At 42.3% G+C, this 15,625-nt stretch overlaps 2 protein-coding genes across 6 annotated transcripts in view; one reads left to right on the top strand and one right to left on the bottom strand.

Moving 5' to 3' along the window:
* Positions 1–3,035, top strand: part of LOC120045465 (src kinase-associated phosphoprotein 1-like) — a 33,806-nt gene extending 30,771 nt beyond the window's left edge. The window contains exons 12-13 of the mRNA XM_038990354.1: positions 862–965; positions 1,639–3,035. Coding sequence (XP_038846282.1) covers positions 862–954 — 93 coding nt within the window. The 3' untranslated portion in view covers positions 955–965; positions 1,639–3,035. The remainder of the gene's footprint in view (positions 1–861; positions 966–1,638) is intronic.
* A 1,312-nt stretch (positions 3,036–4,347) lies between these two features.
* On the bottom strand, positions 4,348–15,534 carry LOC120046201. Of its 5 annotated transcripts, none has more exons than XM_038991235.1 (8): positions 15,209–15,534; positions 14,958–15,128; positions 14,541–14,599; positions 14,066–14,152; positions 7,046–7,146; positions 6,832–6,927; positions 6,410–6,631; positions 4,348–5,860 (listed from the first exon to the last, which is right to left on the bottom strand). In XM_038991235.1, the coding sequence occupies exons 3-8, from the start codon at positions 14,565–14,567 to the stop codon at positions 5,194–5,196; spliced, it is 1,200 nt and encodes a 399-aa protein (XP_038847163.1). In that variant the 5' UTR covers positions 14,568–14,599; positions 14,958–15,128; positions 15,209–15,534; the 3' UTR covers positions 4,348–5,193. The 5 variants fall into 5 exon arrangements, with proteins under 5 accessions (XP_038847163.1, XP_038847164.1, XP_038847162.1 ...); XM_038991236.1 differs by having other exon boundaries at positions 15,316–15,534; XM_038991234.1 differs by having other exon boundaries at positions 14,958–15,534.
* Between the last annotated feature and the right edge of the window lie 91 nt (positions 15,535–15,625).

The following is a 15,625-nucleotide window of genomic DNA, read 5'->3' as shown; positions in this document are numbered from 1 at the left end:
TATGACTTCAGATATTAGGGCCATGTTTTAGAAATGCACACAGGTAATAGAACACGTACCTTTCCAGAAGAAAATGTGTATACTTGCTTCAGTTGTCTTAAAATCAGCAAGCACATTAATTAGCCATTGTGAGTGGAGTACTCCACCTTCATTTACCCTGTCATTCCATTGAATCAGGGCTCTGTGTGGGCGAACAGACCGAATGAAAATGTTCTCTCTGTTCGCCACATCTGGATGGATAACCTGCTTATCATAGCTAAATTCACTTGCTCTAAGAACATGTCAGGCCTGGGCCATCACTCTGCTCAGTGAGCTCTAACTGGTCTATACATCATCTCTGTCCAGCCACCGGACATTAGGAGTAGGTTTGTTTCTCATTCCTCTGGCTCTGTAGTGAGGTGTCAGAGCTCTCTGTATTAGAGGATGTGGTATCTATCACAGCAGTGCCCAGAGAGACAGCCAGGAGAGGGGGCAAAGATTTGACAAACATGCATTATAAATGTAAACCCCATACAAATGGATTGATCGATATAAGCTAGCCTTGGGGTTTCAGATGCTTTACCCCAATAATGACAACACAAGGTATCAAGAGCCATTTTGAGGCAATGCTAAATTCTGTTATAAACCTATGATGACACAGGGAGAATCACATTTGCATACTCCTCACGTTCTCTCCTCAAAACCCACTGGAGGAGAAGTTCGGAGGGAATGGACCTCCTGGCTTTCTCCAGTGGATTTTGAGGAGGCGGTGAGGAAAGGAGAGAGGACGCGAGGAGAATGCAATTGAGATTCTCCTATGGTCTACTGTGCATCGTTGTGCTTGTTCCTCCTCCTTACCCTGCTTGTGTTGCTCTGTTCCAGGAGTATAACATCAATGGCTGGTGGGTCGGAGAGCTAAACGGTACCGTCGGTATTGTCCCTAAAGACTTCCTCCACCTTGCCTACATCCTCTGAGCTCCCAAGAGGTACTGGAGCACTCTCATATTGTTACGATTACAGACTGATATAATGGGCTAATGTACCTTACAGGCCTCCTGACACCCATTGAGATAACCATTGAAATAGCAGGAGAGGTGTATATTCACAGCAGTGGACTGGCCATTTAAGACATCTGGTGGCTGAAAGTAGAACTGCAATTACTGCATAGACCCAAGGTGTGAAATTTTATCAGCATTATAAGCGACACTGATATGCTCAGTAATGCTTAATTATAGCATCATTGACATAATTGAATTGGGAAATATGACTCCATAGTGATATTAACTATACGACAGATAAAAAATACAGTATCATACTGCACTACTACAGGAAATATGTTATTTGACCCTGCTGGTCATCTATGAACATTTGAACATCTTGGCCATGTTCTGTTATAATCTCCACCCGGCACAGCCAGGAGAGGACTGGCTCATAGCCTGGTTCCTCTCTAGGTTTCTTCCTAGGTTCTGGCCTTTCTAGGGAGTTTTTCCTAGCCACCGTGCTTCTACACCTGCATTGCTTGCTGTTTGGGGTTTTAGGCTGGGTTTCTGTACAACACTTTGAGATATCAGCTGATGTAAGAAGGGCTTTATAAATACATTTGATTTGACTATGTTTCTCTCTGACAGTTTATCTTTGTACTGTGCCTTACTTTCACAGTTAAGTGATGTGACTGACTACATTCCCAATCCCCAACACTGAACAGTTCGAGATGGATGACAGATTGACCTTTTTTATTATTTCGTAATATAGTGTAATGCTGTTAGTGTCATTTTTGTTGTTGTTTTTGTAAAGATATGCTTCATTACCCTGCATAAATTACGTTACCATGGTTCTTCTGAGGCGTTTGGTGTACACATCAAATTCTGGATAATTCTGATGTCGCAAAAAGGTTTCCTCTGTTCAATTGTTTCCAATGTATTTGTGCCCATGTGTGTGAATGGAAATTGCCAGACATTGAGGAACATTATGCCCCTGTGACAAAAATAGGAAATCCTCACCTCTGGTGAACTGAGGGGCTGTCTATTCCATATTTTGAAGCATACTAACTGGTGCCTTCAACAGCCTTGTGTCTGAGGCTACAGTGCTTGTTATTTTGATGCTGACTTCAAATATGTAGGCCACAAGGGGTCAGGCATGCTCCCTTGTGCAATTCATTATTTTTCAATGAAGAGTTTGAAATTGAAATACCTGATCATTTGCAATAAGAAAACGTTGTATTTTTTATTGTTGAACTTGTAAAAATATTTTGTTAGATATTTAAATTCCACAATATGATGTACATAAGAACTTGTTTGACTGTGCATATGAAAGTCTATGGCAATATAAATGTCTGGAAGCGAAAGAAACACCTATTTAGGCGAGGTGCTGAGTAATATAAATGTCTGTAAATGTCATGCACTAAAATAGACTCAGATGCAAAGTACAGGTGGGGGAAAAAACTACAGTGCCCTCCACTAATATTGGCCCCCTTGTTAAATATGAGCAAAACGGGCTATGAAATGTTTTTCTTTGTTTATCCTCTTGGTCTTTCATTGAAAATATTCACAAAAATCTAACCTTTAATTAAAGTAAAATAATTGAAAATAAGAAAATAAATTCATGAAATAAATATTTTTCTGAAATATGTGTGCCGCAATTATTGGAACCCCTTCATTCAATAGTTTGTGCAACCTCCCTTTGACAAGATAACAGCTCTGAGTCTTCTCCTATAATGCATAATGAGGTTGGAGAACACATGACAAGGGATCAGAATCTCTCCAGATCCTTCAGATTCCGAGGTCCACGCTTGTGGACTCTCCTCTTCAGCTCAGCCGACAAGGTTTTCTATGGGGTTTAGGTTGGGGACTGGGATGGCCATGGCAAAACCTTGATTCTGTGGTCAGTGAACCTTTTTGTGTTGATTTTGAGGTGTGCTTTGGATCATCCAACCACGGCCCAGTTTAAGCTTTCTAGCAGAGGCAGTCAGGTTTTGATTTAATATTTTTTACATTTAACCTTTATTTAACTAGGTAAGTCAGTTAAGAACAAATTCTTATTTTACAATGATGGCCTACCCCGGCCAAAACCTCCCCTAGCCCGGATGACGCTGGGCCAATTGTGCGCCGCCCTATGGGACTCCCGATCATGGCCGGTTGGGATACAGCCCGGGATCAAACCAGGGTCTGTAGTGACACCTCTAGCAAACTGTAGGCGCTTGAGTTTGTTGTTTGATGACAGCAAAGGCTTTTTTTTATGGCAACCCTCCCAAACAACTTGTGGTTATGTAGGTGGCGTCTGATCGTGGTTTTGGAGAATTTCTGACCCCAAGACCCAACTAACATCTGCAATTCTCCAGCTGTGAACCTTGTAGATTTTTTGGCCACTCGAACCATCCTCCTCACTGTGTGTGGGGTAAATATAGACATGCGTCCTCTTCCAGGCCGATTGTTAACATCTCCAGTTGCTTTAAACTTCAGTTACATTTTACTCATAAGAATTTCTAGGGGTGCCAATAATTGTGACACATGTTGCAGAGTAAAATAGTTAATTTATTTCAATCATTTTACTTATGTTTTTGTGAATATTTTGAAAGGCAGACATTTCACAGCCCGTTTTGCTCATATTTACCAAGGGTGCCAATATTAGTGGAGGGCACTAACATTTTATTTCCAAGTAAAATTATATTCCACAGAAATATTGTCATCAATAGGTGCATTCCTAGTTTGTTTTTGACTATTTTTAGGTTGGTATATTGCCCTTGTACGTCCTTGTATGAACTACCTAAGTGAAAAAAACTCTACATAACATAAAAGGGGTACTTCAAACAACTGCTATGCCACTTAAATAAACTAATGCACTGTTAAAATGCTGAATATGAGAACAAACATCCCCAACATTGCAAAACACTGTACAGTGTGTTTGGGACTTTTACCATTGAAGACCATAACATTGAAACCATTAGAACTGCTGTAGCCTGATGGTTTGCTTTTTCAACAGGAATGGTCTAACTAATCCAGACCTTTTCTGAAGGGAATAAACCACACACACGGTTCATTTCCTGGACACAGATTAAGCCCAAGAGAAGGACAAACTGAAGGACTGGCTTGAATTGTGAGGATGATCATGAGCAAAAGCTTTTGGTTTACTTCCCAAAGTTGCAAAGAAAATGTTGCGATCCATTTAATAAACACAGGAGACTAGCCAAACTGATGACATGGTGTTGCAGTCAGGAACAGCGACGTTACATAATATGAAAAAGCAATACTACAAGGCGCAGCGCCATTTCAGACATAGCGAACTGATACTGTATACTGGTTATTGGGGTGGGATTGGTGTAGTGTGGGGGATCACATTTTGCTCATTTGTCAGGAAGAATGATGGTTCAAATAGGATGTTAGGTACTACATTTATTTCTCAGAGATCAAATTATATTTCCACAAAATAATGTTTCAGGAATGAAACTTATGTTTCTAATTACAGAAATAATTTCAGCACAATTCTTGTGCTTTTAGGTGGAACGACACTCATCCCCGTTTGTTCAAGCTGAACCCAGAAACCGCCCCACAACAGCAATCCAGAATGCCTAAGGGAACGCATGCAGGATGACACTATTTTCCCCCAGAAGTTATGAATAAAACACAGTCAACGTTGATTGCATGATAAGTTGTCTTGAGTAACTTTCACCCACTCCAAACTCACATTTTAACAGCATCACAGTTCTGGATCACACAGCATTCAGAAGGCATTTGAATTAACTGCCAAATTATTTGCCACATCAATGCCATTTGGGCAACACAGCCGGTTGAGTTAGACTAATTCCCTCTCAGACTTTGACACCATTGGTCCGCTGAGCATTGTGTACCTCAGGTGTTATTTCTTCATGTGAGGGATCTTGGTTCGTTTCGGGCTTTAGAATGTCTGTTGTTGAGGACTTCTTCTGCCTCTGTGGTCTGTTTTGTGATGTCCCTTCTCAGGAGCTGACTCCATGTAGCCATTTGTCTCATGTCCTTGTTGTCGCTCTCCTTATTACTCCCATCGGATGTTGTAGTCTCCCCATTCCCAAGACTCTCCCCGTCCTCTCCATTAATTTCCTCGTCACTCTCAACCTCTTCTGTTGTGTCCAGCTGATTATTTACTTGTTGAATGTCTAAGGGAGTCTTCCCTTGGGTTGCCTCATCGCCACTTTCCACCTCGAGATGAGTCATCGACTTCTACCTTTTGGGTTGCAACGTCTCAATTTTCTACCTCTTGGGTTGAGTCATCAACACTTTCCACCTCTACGTGGGAGTTGATCTCATCCGTGTGTCCTTGGCTGTCCAGCTCAATGGCTGTTACTGTGTCTTTGTCGCTGTCCCCTTCTGAGGTTGTTTCTTGAGCTTCCTCCGCAGGGTTAAGGTCCTCTAGAACTGTCTCCCTTAGGCCATCTTGAGGGGTTTCCTCATGGATGTCTAGCTCTGGGCTACTCTGTTTGGGAGGGATGTCTGTATGGGTCTCCTCAATGACCCTCTCATTCTTCACCTCCGTTACACACTCCTCCTCCAAGCCGGTGTCCTTTACACAGTGCGCTTCCACAAGTGTCAGCTGTTGACAATCCCCTTGGTGGTGGATCACCTCCTCATGGTCGAGCCTTTCTGGGGTAGAGTCTTCATGGCCGCCCCACTTAAAGATAGTCTCCACTGGGCTGTGTGTCTCCAGGACGGCCTCTACCTGGACTACATCGTGGTCCTCTTGGGTGACCTCTGAGGAAGGGGTCTCACCGAGTAACTCTCTCAGCTGTAACTCTACAGCGTCTATGTCATGGGGGTCAGCTAGGAACTTCTCAGTCCATTGGCCCCCGGGCTCACTGGAGGTGAGGTTCACAGGGGTGATGGGCTCTTCACATTGTAGATGAGGAACAGGGCTGTGGGGAACGAGAAGGCCATGAAGTAACAACACTCAACATGACCTTTATACTGACATGTAAAACCTGAAATGCAAGTGTGGGTAACGAATTGACGCCGAGACTTATTTTTCACTTTAAAATGTATGTAAAAAAAAATATACAATGATTGTAAAGTTAAACAAACCATAAAACTCTATGCACAAGGACTACTTAACAATTTCCACAAAAAGCCCTTTACTTGAAGAACAGTGCAGATGCAAAGATTGGTAACAGAATGGCGGTTTGTGCCATCATTCTATTACCAAACATTGCATCTGCCGGGATTCAATCCAATCGGCCCTTTTCGGCTAGGCACCATAAAGGCAATATTACCACGGTCACGGAGATCGCATTCAAAGTGAACGCTGCAGATGTTGGCTCAATCGGAAATTAGTTATGCGGGCCGGATTGAATACTGGCCTAAAACAATGTGTTCATTGAACACACTCAAGTCTAATCGGGAACTACAACTAATTTGTGCCTTTGTGGACAGTTGTGCTATTTGATCTGTTGACACTCCAGTCTTACCTCTCCATGGACTCATACGGAACTGGAGTAAGACTCGGGTCCTGGGCCGAGTCCTCTTCTGGAACCCGGCCCTGATTGGATGAGCCGTAGGTGAGGATGGCCTCTGTCACCGTGTAGGGGGTGTGGCCCTGCACACAGTCCAGGATGTGACCAACCGGCAGTTGGGTTTGCAGGAAGAGGTGGAGCTGGCTATCTGACAGACACACTGTCATGCTACACACTCTGAAGAAAGACAAACAACGTATGCCAATGTCATGCTCAATGTTGGGGTCTCATTTTATTTGATTAGTTATACTAAAAAATGTTTTCCCTTTGTGCTCATTTCAGGTGTGACAATATAATGACCAATAGAGGGAACAACCAAGCACTATAATTGAAATGGTGAAGTCGTAGCTAATTATTAACTTAGGAGAGGAACTGACTTGTCCAGAAAGGACTGCAGGCCTTTCCTCCTCTTCTCAAGGAAGTCCTCACCACTAGAGGAGAAGAAGGGCTTGCTGGGCAGGTCTGGGACAGGTCTATAGGACAGAGAATAACCCATAGCTCACAGAACAGGACAACTTCACATTAAAAGTTTCAAAGGATTTTTTTTTTTCTACAAAAGAGTTAAGCCATTGGGGGACATTGCTGACTTACACCAAGCCAGTGTTCTTCTGCATCCTCTTCTTGAGCCAGACAAACTCACTGTAGCGCCGGCGCACACATGACGTCTTGGCCGTGAAGGCCTTGCTGTTGGTCTGTGAGTAAAAAGAGAGGGTGCACCATAATGTCCTGTGGATACAGACAATACCAATGGGAGATATGGACAAAAAGTCACTGTGATAAATTGATCAATTTTGCACGATAGCGATAAATACAACTTTTTCTTTCCATTAGCGGCAGGGCTCTAGACTGACTTTTTCCAGTGCCAAGTAAGACATGAAAGAATTTAGCTATTTATCTAACGTTCAGGGAACATTGATGGATATTTTGATGTGCAACATGTCAAAATAGGATTCAGAATGAGCGGATTTATTTTTGGCTCTTTACAGATCAATATGCCTGCATATTTTTGGGGCATATTGGTCTAGGATATATGCGACATAATTCACCCACCTGAGGAAGCGGGAACTCAAAACACATGAGCTAGATTGCTAACTAAATATGATATTGGTGCTGGATAGCCTTGTAATTGATCGAACAGTAATTGTAATGTCAAACAAAAACGTTCATCATCTCCATTACATACTCTGCCAAGTGGTGGTATTTCCTCAAAATTGAGAGTAACAATATGTTTATACTCACAGAAAGCTGAGACTTGTATCTTTAACAGTAAAAGTTTTAAAAAGAGAGTGGTCTCAATTATATTTTTAAATGTTGCTCAACTTCCATATGTTTGTGCCTATCAGAATGCATCTCTCCTTTCACTTCGTGCACAAAGGGGGAGAGGGAGTGAGAGCCAGCAGCGATACCAGGACAGGCCAGATATTTTCATTGCAGGAAGTAGGGTAAATGCACATTACTGTTGACCTAGCCTCATTGAGAACCAGGCTTCCCTAATTGGAAAGCTTGGTGAAGTCAATGGCACAAAGTAGCTAAAAAGGGGAAGAAAACCCGGTGTAAATCAGTGACGGCTCGCAACACGTCAAACCAATCAACTGCCTTGCTTGGGCAGAAAGTGTTCAAGCCATACAGTTATTGGTTCAAGCAGAGGAGTTGTAATGCCTCCTACTTGATTTTGTCTATAGAGCACACCTCTGGCAAAACAGAATTAAGTTTTTCCTCAAGGTTTTCTTCCATTTTCTGCAATCTAGCACACGCAGCAACTCTGCAAAATGTGTCCTACCCGGTCGTAAAACAGTGACGAACACGCAGCACCCCTTCTACGGGCATGTGGGGGAAGGGTTCTTTAAATGTAATATTCAATATAAATTCCAGCAGACAATTATAGCCGTTTCGGCTAATGCAAAATTCTCCTGACCTTCAAAGTAGGCGTGAATTTGAGGTATGGCTAAGCGAGACTACTGTTGACCAAATAAAGGTAAACAAAATTGCTTCGGTAAGAGGGCAATGTCTGTGTCAGTAATTTTAGCTTTATCGTCCCAGCTCTAGCCCAACCACCTTTGTCCCTAGTATTGATAACTATTTGGAGAACAAAATTGACATTTACACTGGGTATACAAAACATTAAGAACACCTGCTCTTTCCATGACATAGAATGACCAGGTGAATCCAGGTGAAAGCTATGATCCCTTAATGATGTCACTTGTTAAATCCACTTCAAATCAATGTGTATATAAAGGGGAGGAGACAGGTTAAAGAAGGATTTTTAAGCTTTGAGACACGGATTGTGTACGTGTGCCATTCAGACGGTGAATGGGCAAAGCAAAACACTTAAATGCCTTTGAACGGGTTATGGTAGTAGGTGCCAGGAGCACCGATTTGAGTGAAGAACTGCAACACTGCTGGGTTTTTCACACAAGTTTTTCCAGTGTGTGTCAAGAAAAGGTTCACCACCCAAATGACATACATACAACTCGAAACAACTGTGGGAAGCATTGGCATCAACATGGGCTAGCATCCCTGTGGAACGCTTGACACCTTGTGGAGTCCATGCCCCAACGAATTGAGGCTGTTCTAAAGGCAAAGGGGGGGTGGGGGGGTTGCAACTCACTAATAGGAGGGTGTTCCTAATGTTTGGCATACTCAGTGTATATTTTGTCGTTGTTGTACATTTGCTGTTGACAGTGCACAACAACGTAGCAGGATTACCCAACCAAAATCACCACAAAATCTGAAGTGTCAGCCAGTCTTGCCGCAGAACGAGACACAGCCTGCTACAGAGAAGCCATTTAGTCTTGAGCCATAATCAATTACCCATTGAACTGATGGCTTCTCATTGATAACATTCTGCTCTAGAAAATATTAACATCTCTCCTAGGACTTATTCTGCTTTTATCAGGTAGTGCTTAGACGACAACTTCCCCAGTGACTGTGCGTTCTTACCCAAACCAAAAGACTTAGATTAACGGTGACATCCACGCTAAGGTAAAGGCTAGAAATACAGCTACCACTGAGGGTCTCTCATTAGCAAGGTTTCCATCCAATTAGTGACAGATTTATGCAAATATTCTAAAATGCACATAAAATCTGCATAAAAACAATGTCCACCATTTTCCCACCAGAGATGTGTTTCTATCAAATGTCCTTGTTGCGGGTATAAGGCTATGCGTGATGCCGTAGTGCACATAAAATTCCACGTACCTACCGAATAAAAAATATATGTTAGGGCCTCCCAAGTGACGCAGTGGTCTAAGACACTGCATCGCAGTGCTAGCTGTGCCACTAGAAATCCTGGTTCAAGTCCAGGCTCTGTCGCAGCCGGCTGCGACCGGGAGACCCATGGGGCGGCGGCGGCCGGGTTAGGGGAGGGTTTGGCCGGCCGGGATGTCCATGTCCCATCGCGCTCTAGCGATTCCTGTGGCGGGCCGGGCGCATGCGCGCTGACAGTCGCCAGTTGGACGGTGTTTCCTCCGGCACATTGGTGCGGCTGGCTTCCGGGTTAAGCGGACATTGTGTGAAGAAGCAGTGCGGCTTGGCTGCGTCATGTTTCGGAGGACGCATGGCTCTCGCCCTTCGCCTCTCCCGAGTCCGTACATGAGTTGCAGCGATGGAACAAGACTAACTACCAATTGGATAAGAGGAGACTGGGGATTTTTTTTTTGATTTTGCAGATTTTATGTGCATTTTAGAATATTTGCATAAATCTGTCACTATTGGATGGAAACCTAGCTAATGAGAAACCCTCAGTGGTAGCTGTATTTCTAGCCTTTTAAATAAACAATAAAAAATAAATAGTTAAATGGGTTTCCATCTGATGGTTTTGTCACAAAAAAAGTTTCATATAGCCAGGGTTTTACAATAACTTTCCCACTGGTGTCACCAACTTTCTCAGTTGATGGCACCAGCACATGATTTGGTCACACAACATCTTCGCCGCTACGTGCTGATAATGACCTGACCCGTGTCCCATACTGTACATGCATTCCATACAGAACCAGGCTAATAACGTCTAGCCACCTTTTACATTAGCATGTTCTTACATGGATTTAGATATATTTACTCAAACCTACTGGCCCAAACAGAATTTCTAATGGCCCGGACATTAGTTATTTTATAAATGCATTTATTTTGGGAGATTGCAAAATAACAATTTTCATTCAACACAGGATAAATATATTGTTTCAGGTGATAATAAAACATGTTTTCTTTAGTTACTTTTTCCTCAACTTGTTGCTCTAACTTTATAGCAAGTCAAGCTAGCTTGGTGATGAGTTGACTAGTTGAATCAAGTGTGTAGTACTAGGGCAAAAACAAAGATGTGCACCCCTTTGGGTCCCCAGGACCAGGATAGAGAAATGCTACATTAGGGTATTGAAGCTGACATCCTCTACCATTGAATGCATATCAACTTGAATCATTTCTGTAAATCAGTGCTGTGATTTTCTCACTCCATCCTGCCAGCAATGGGTTGGGTCAACCCTTTCAGCACTGCACCTGTACTGCCACTGTAGCGCAAGTCCACCTTGCAAAGTTTGCATTTCATCACCTTCTCATTGCCATACACGACTTCACTGCTATTGCTTCCCTGTCTCTCGCTCTACCATTTTTACATTTGTTAATGACCATGGCGTGCGGAGCGCTTTATATCCAAGGCAAATAATTTGAAAGATGCATATCTCCTTCTACTAAACACAAAAAGCATTGTTGCATTAGGTATTTGTTTAATTTTCCATTTATGATGTTGATGATCAGGGCCTGTGGTAGTTAGTGGTAGTTTTTTGTGGTAACTGCACAAAAATATAAACACGACATGTAAAGTGTTGGTCCCATGTTTCATGAGTTAAAATAAAAGATTCCCGAAATTTTCCATATGCACAAAAAATGTATTCTTCTCAAATTTTGTGCACAAATTTCTTTACATCCCTGTTAGTGAGCATCCCACCTTGATATGCTACACCCGTCAGAAGCTGATTAAACAGCATGATCATTACACAGGTGCACCTTGTGCTGGGGACAAAAACAGGCCACTCTAAAATGGGAAGTTGTGTCACACAACACAATGCCACAGATGTCAAGTTGAAGGAGCATGCAATTAGCATGCTGACCGGAGCTGTTGCCAGAGAATTTAATGTTGATTTCTCTACCATAAATTGCCATCAACATCATTTTAGAGAATTTGGCATTACGTCCAACCGGCCTCACAACCGCAGACCATGTGTAACCACGGCAGCCCAGGACCGCCACATCTGGCTTCTTCACCTGCGGGATTGCCTGTGACCTGACTGCAGGTTGGTGTTGTGACCAACTTCAGTGGGCAAATGCTCACCTTCAATGGCCACTGGCACGCTGGAGAAGTGTGCTCTTTTTGGATGAATCCCGGTTTCTGTACTGGGCAAATTGCAGACAACGTGTATGGCGTTGTGTGGGCGAGCGGTTTGCTTATGAACAGAGTGCCCCATGGTGGTGGTGAGGTTGTGGTATGGATTTATTTAAATTGACTGATTTCCTTATATTAACTATAACTCATTAAAATCTTAGAAATTGTTGCATGTAGTGTTTATATTTTTGTTCTGTGTAATTTTGTAAAATAAAATTATTAAAAAAGCTTTTTCAGTAAGGGATGTTTTCTAAAAGTTAATCATCCCTATGTCATTTAATCATTGTCACCCCTAGTGTGTTCTTACCCGAACCAAAAGCCTTGGATTAACGGTGACATCCATGCTATGCTAAAGGCTAGAGTTACCGCTTTTCAAGGATGGTACACAGATGCATACAAGTAGTCCCACTACGACCTTCGCTGAGTCATCAAACACACATGCCTCTTTTTGCCACCGCGTCCTCTTTTGAGTCCAGGGATTAGGGCCTGGTCCGGAGTAAGCAGATTGTCTAGAGCTGCCAACTCAAGTACAAATGTTCATCCAAATCAAGGTTAGTAATCGCTGTTTTGATGTCCAGAATCTGTTTCGGTCGTAGGAAATGATGGCGGAGACATTATGTAAAAAGAATAAAAGTTAAAATCAGCGTAAAAAAACAAAACACAAAATAGGATAATTGGTCAGGAGCCTGTAAGACGGATGACATCCACTGTAGCGCAAACGGGGGGGGGGGGGGGGGGGGGGATCCACTGCTGCTGTGCAGCGGATCAATAACTTAAGATGCTCGGGTGTCCACATCACTGAGGACTGACTTAATATGGTCCACACTCACCCACACAGTCATGATGCGGGCACAACAGCGCCTCTTCTCCCTCAGGAGGCTGAATAGGTTTAAATATGCTATTGTTACTCCTTGTATATAGCTGAAATTCTTGTGTGTTATATTTTCTTTTACAAGCCCTTCAACAATGCAAAGTCAAAGAAAATAAAACACACAACAAATGTCAGAAAGGGACAAGGACAGTACAGATTAAGAACTTGAACTGCAAGATTCCATTGTGTTTACAGAGAACAAAGTCAACACTAGATTGTCAAGCAATTTGAACAAAGCCGTCCAATGTTAAAGGTAAGGTAGACTCAGCAAAATAACGTTTCCACGAGCAGCAGCGCAGATATTGAGATGAGCGAGATGCAAGACTTCGCTCTCACAGTCACACAGTATCTGCGCATGTGCAAGGGTTCGCTTCATGCTGTTACAGCGTGGTAGCCAGGGCACCAAAACAGCGGAGAAGTTGAGACTCGCGCTTCAACGCTCTTAGTTTTTGCCGAAATTGACCCACTGCGGTTTACTTTCTGCATCATGTCGCCGAGTCTACTTTTAAGCATCCAGTTTCTCCAGCTAGCCAGCGCAAAACTTGGTTATGGCTTCGAGAACAAGTCTACATCAAAATAGCTTGATGGTGATGAATAGCTAAACCAGCATGAGTCAAACATCATGGCGAGAGCAAAGTCAACTGCAGAGATTAACAAAAGGCACATGATCGTTGTAGAATTTATAACAAATATGTTTACCTCTGAGGAGTTCTGTAAAGCATATTAATGTATTCATAGTGTAATTTGTCTAGTTGATCATACAGAGTTTATTAGTATTTAGAAATGTAACTTCGATGTAGTGGGAAACGTCATGTGTATAATGTGAATTGAAAATAATTTGGCCTTGAGCTGTGCCTCTAGCGCCTGAAATGATACGCAGCCAGCAGCAAATCACATTTGTGCTGTGCGTGAAGAGGATAATGGACAACTATGGAAAACGACGAGTTATTATGTGGGAGTCGTGTGCTGGTTGGAAAGTATGTATAGAACCTTCTGTAACATTCATATTTTAGTGCATTTTCTTATGACACTTCTGGTTTATAAACGTTTGAAAGTCAGAGGTTTTGTCTCAGGTTCTGTTAAAAGGAAAATGATTAGGAATAGAGTACAAGATTTATCCTTCCATCACCTCCAGCATTCCAACCCACAGGCCATCCACTTTAGTGACATGTAGGTTAATTTGGTGATAGGAGTAGTAATTTGTTTTTCCTGGTCCTGACTCATCTATGACAAATGCACATAATGAGTAAAGAAATGTCAAACTAGCCCTTCCCGATGACTTGGGATCTACAGCTCTAATAAGGACTAAAGCACTCATTGAGACAACTGCTTCTTTGTCAAGTTTAGACAGTGAATGGACACTCACGTGCAGGAATATCTTGAAATCTACGTATGAATTCCAAGACCCGTCATTCTGAACCAGAGGATCTTGGACTCGCACAGCAACAAACTCCTGCAGAGACAAACAAAACACTGCTTTCACTAACAGAGGGAGCTGCAGGCAGTTTGTGTAGCTAAATTGGTGAATCAACAGCTTGCAAAGCTAGGAGGAAGTGATACAACATGGTGTTGATGGTTCCATGTCATGGGGACAATCTCAATTGAGCATCCTCTCCTCGCCTCCTTCTCAAAACCCATTGGAGGATTAGGTCAGAGGGGCAGGACCTTTAGATTTCTCATCAATGGATTTAGATAAGGAGGCGAGGAGTATGCAATTGAGATTCTCCCATAGATGGCTCGACACTACTGTATATCCTTTTTTCAAACAACAGTTTTGTTTACCAGAGCATACAGTGGAGAAAAGTGTCAGAGTAAATGGGGAGAGAATGAGGGTAACTTACATCTTCTTCGTGATTCTTAATCATCATTCAGAGTATCTGTTAATCCCTTGGAGTGCAATCTGTGAAAAAAAAAGAGTATATTTTTAGTTCCACCTCTACAAAAAAATATATCGGCGACTTTGCTGCCTACGTAAAAGAGGTATTGAAATTGGAAGCAAACATCTAATTTCGGTCGGGCTCTAAATTACATATTTTCGTGATTCTTAATAATCGTTCTGTAGGCTACGCTGCACATGATACATCTGCCAAACAAAGAAGAAACCACAAAATGCAAGAATCAATATCAACGAGTCAGCAAAGGGGGAAAACTCTGCCAATGCTTCTCTTCCACAGGTGGCACCTCTCAAGTCTCACTAAAGTACTCAGTCACATGAGGACAACGGTTCAGGGCCGCAATAATCTTTGTGAAAAACGTACCCATGGATAACATCTCAAATGCAGTTAGTCTTTTGCTTCTCTTTGCTGTTAGCCATGGGAACAGAAGATTGAAGGAATTCATCCCCACTTGCCCTTTGCCCTCAAGATTACCCTCCTCGTCTTGATATCACAGAGACGCAATAGGTTTAACTCCTCCACCACCAACCACTCCTGTGTAAAAAAAATGTATTTGGCTGTAGCCACATTGTAAAAACAAATGTTGATACAATTCAAAAGTCACTGACACTAACGTTTGTTTACCCATACTTCCTAGCTAGACTAACAAACTGATGAATCATGTTTTGGAATGACAACTTGGGCTAGGCTAGCTGGTTACTTTCCTATGTAGTCAGGGTACATTTTAAACGTCTTCTTAAAAATGTGTTCTGAAAGAGCCACAAATAATTAGCTAGCTAACATTAGCTATTCAGAGTTGAGCGCTCCGAACGATATTTAGAAACACTAATTCTACAAGTGTCGAATTGCAATCAAATGTCGTAGCTACAATCAATACAAAGATCTGCGAAACTATGCGCAGTTTCGACGAAATTGTAATTTACTAAAATCATGCCTTGGCATCAATTGAGACGCAATTTCCGTTTCCGGGCAAACTCAAAGCCTTTAAATAAATAAATAAACAGTCGCCATTTTCCCTTCATGATAAATGT

This window comes from Salvelinus namaycush, chromosome 4 (assembly GCF_016432855.1).
Source record: "Salvelinus namaycush isolate Seneca chromosome 4, SaNama_1.0, whole genome shotgun sequence".
NCBI lineage: Eukaryota > Metazoa > Chordata > Actinopteri > Salmoniformes > Salmonidae > Salvelinus > Salvelinus namaycush.
This window is presented reverse-complemented; position numbering and strand designations above follow the sequence as displayed.

What these genes read in the sequence shown, in the direction of transcription:
- LOC120046201 (XM_038991234.1), bottom strand. Translation starts at nt 14,567, where the DNA reads ATGATGATTAAGAATCACGAAGAAGAT. An exon ending in CAGAAGAACACTGGCTTGGT is followed by an intron (nt 6,928 to 7,045) that starts GTAAGTCAGCAA and finishes TCTGTCCTATAG; the next exon opens with ACCTGTCCCAGACCTGCCCA. An exon ending in CCGTATGAGTCCATGGAGAG is followed by an intron (nt 5,861 to 6,409) that starts GTAAGACTGGAG and finishes CGTTCCCCACAG; the next exon opens with CCCTGTTCCTCATCTACAAT.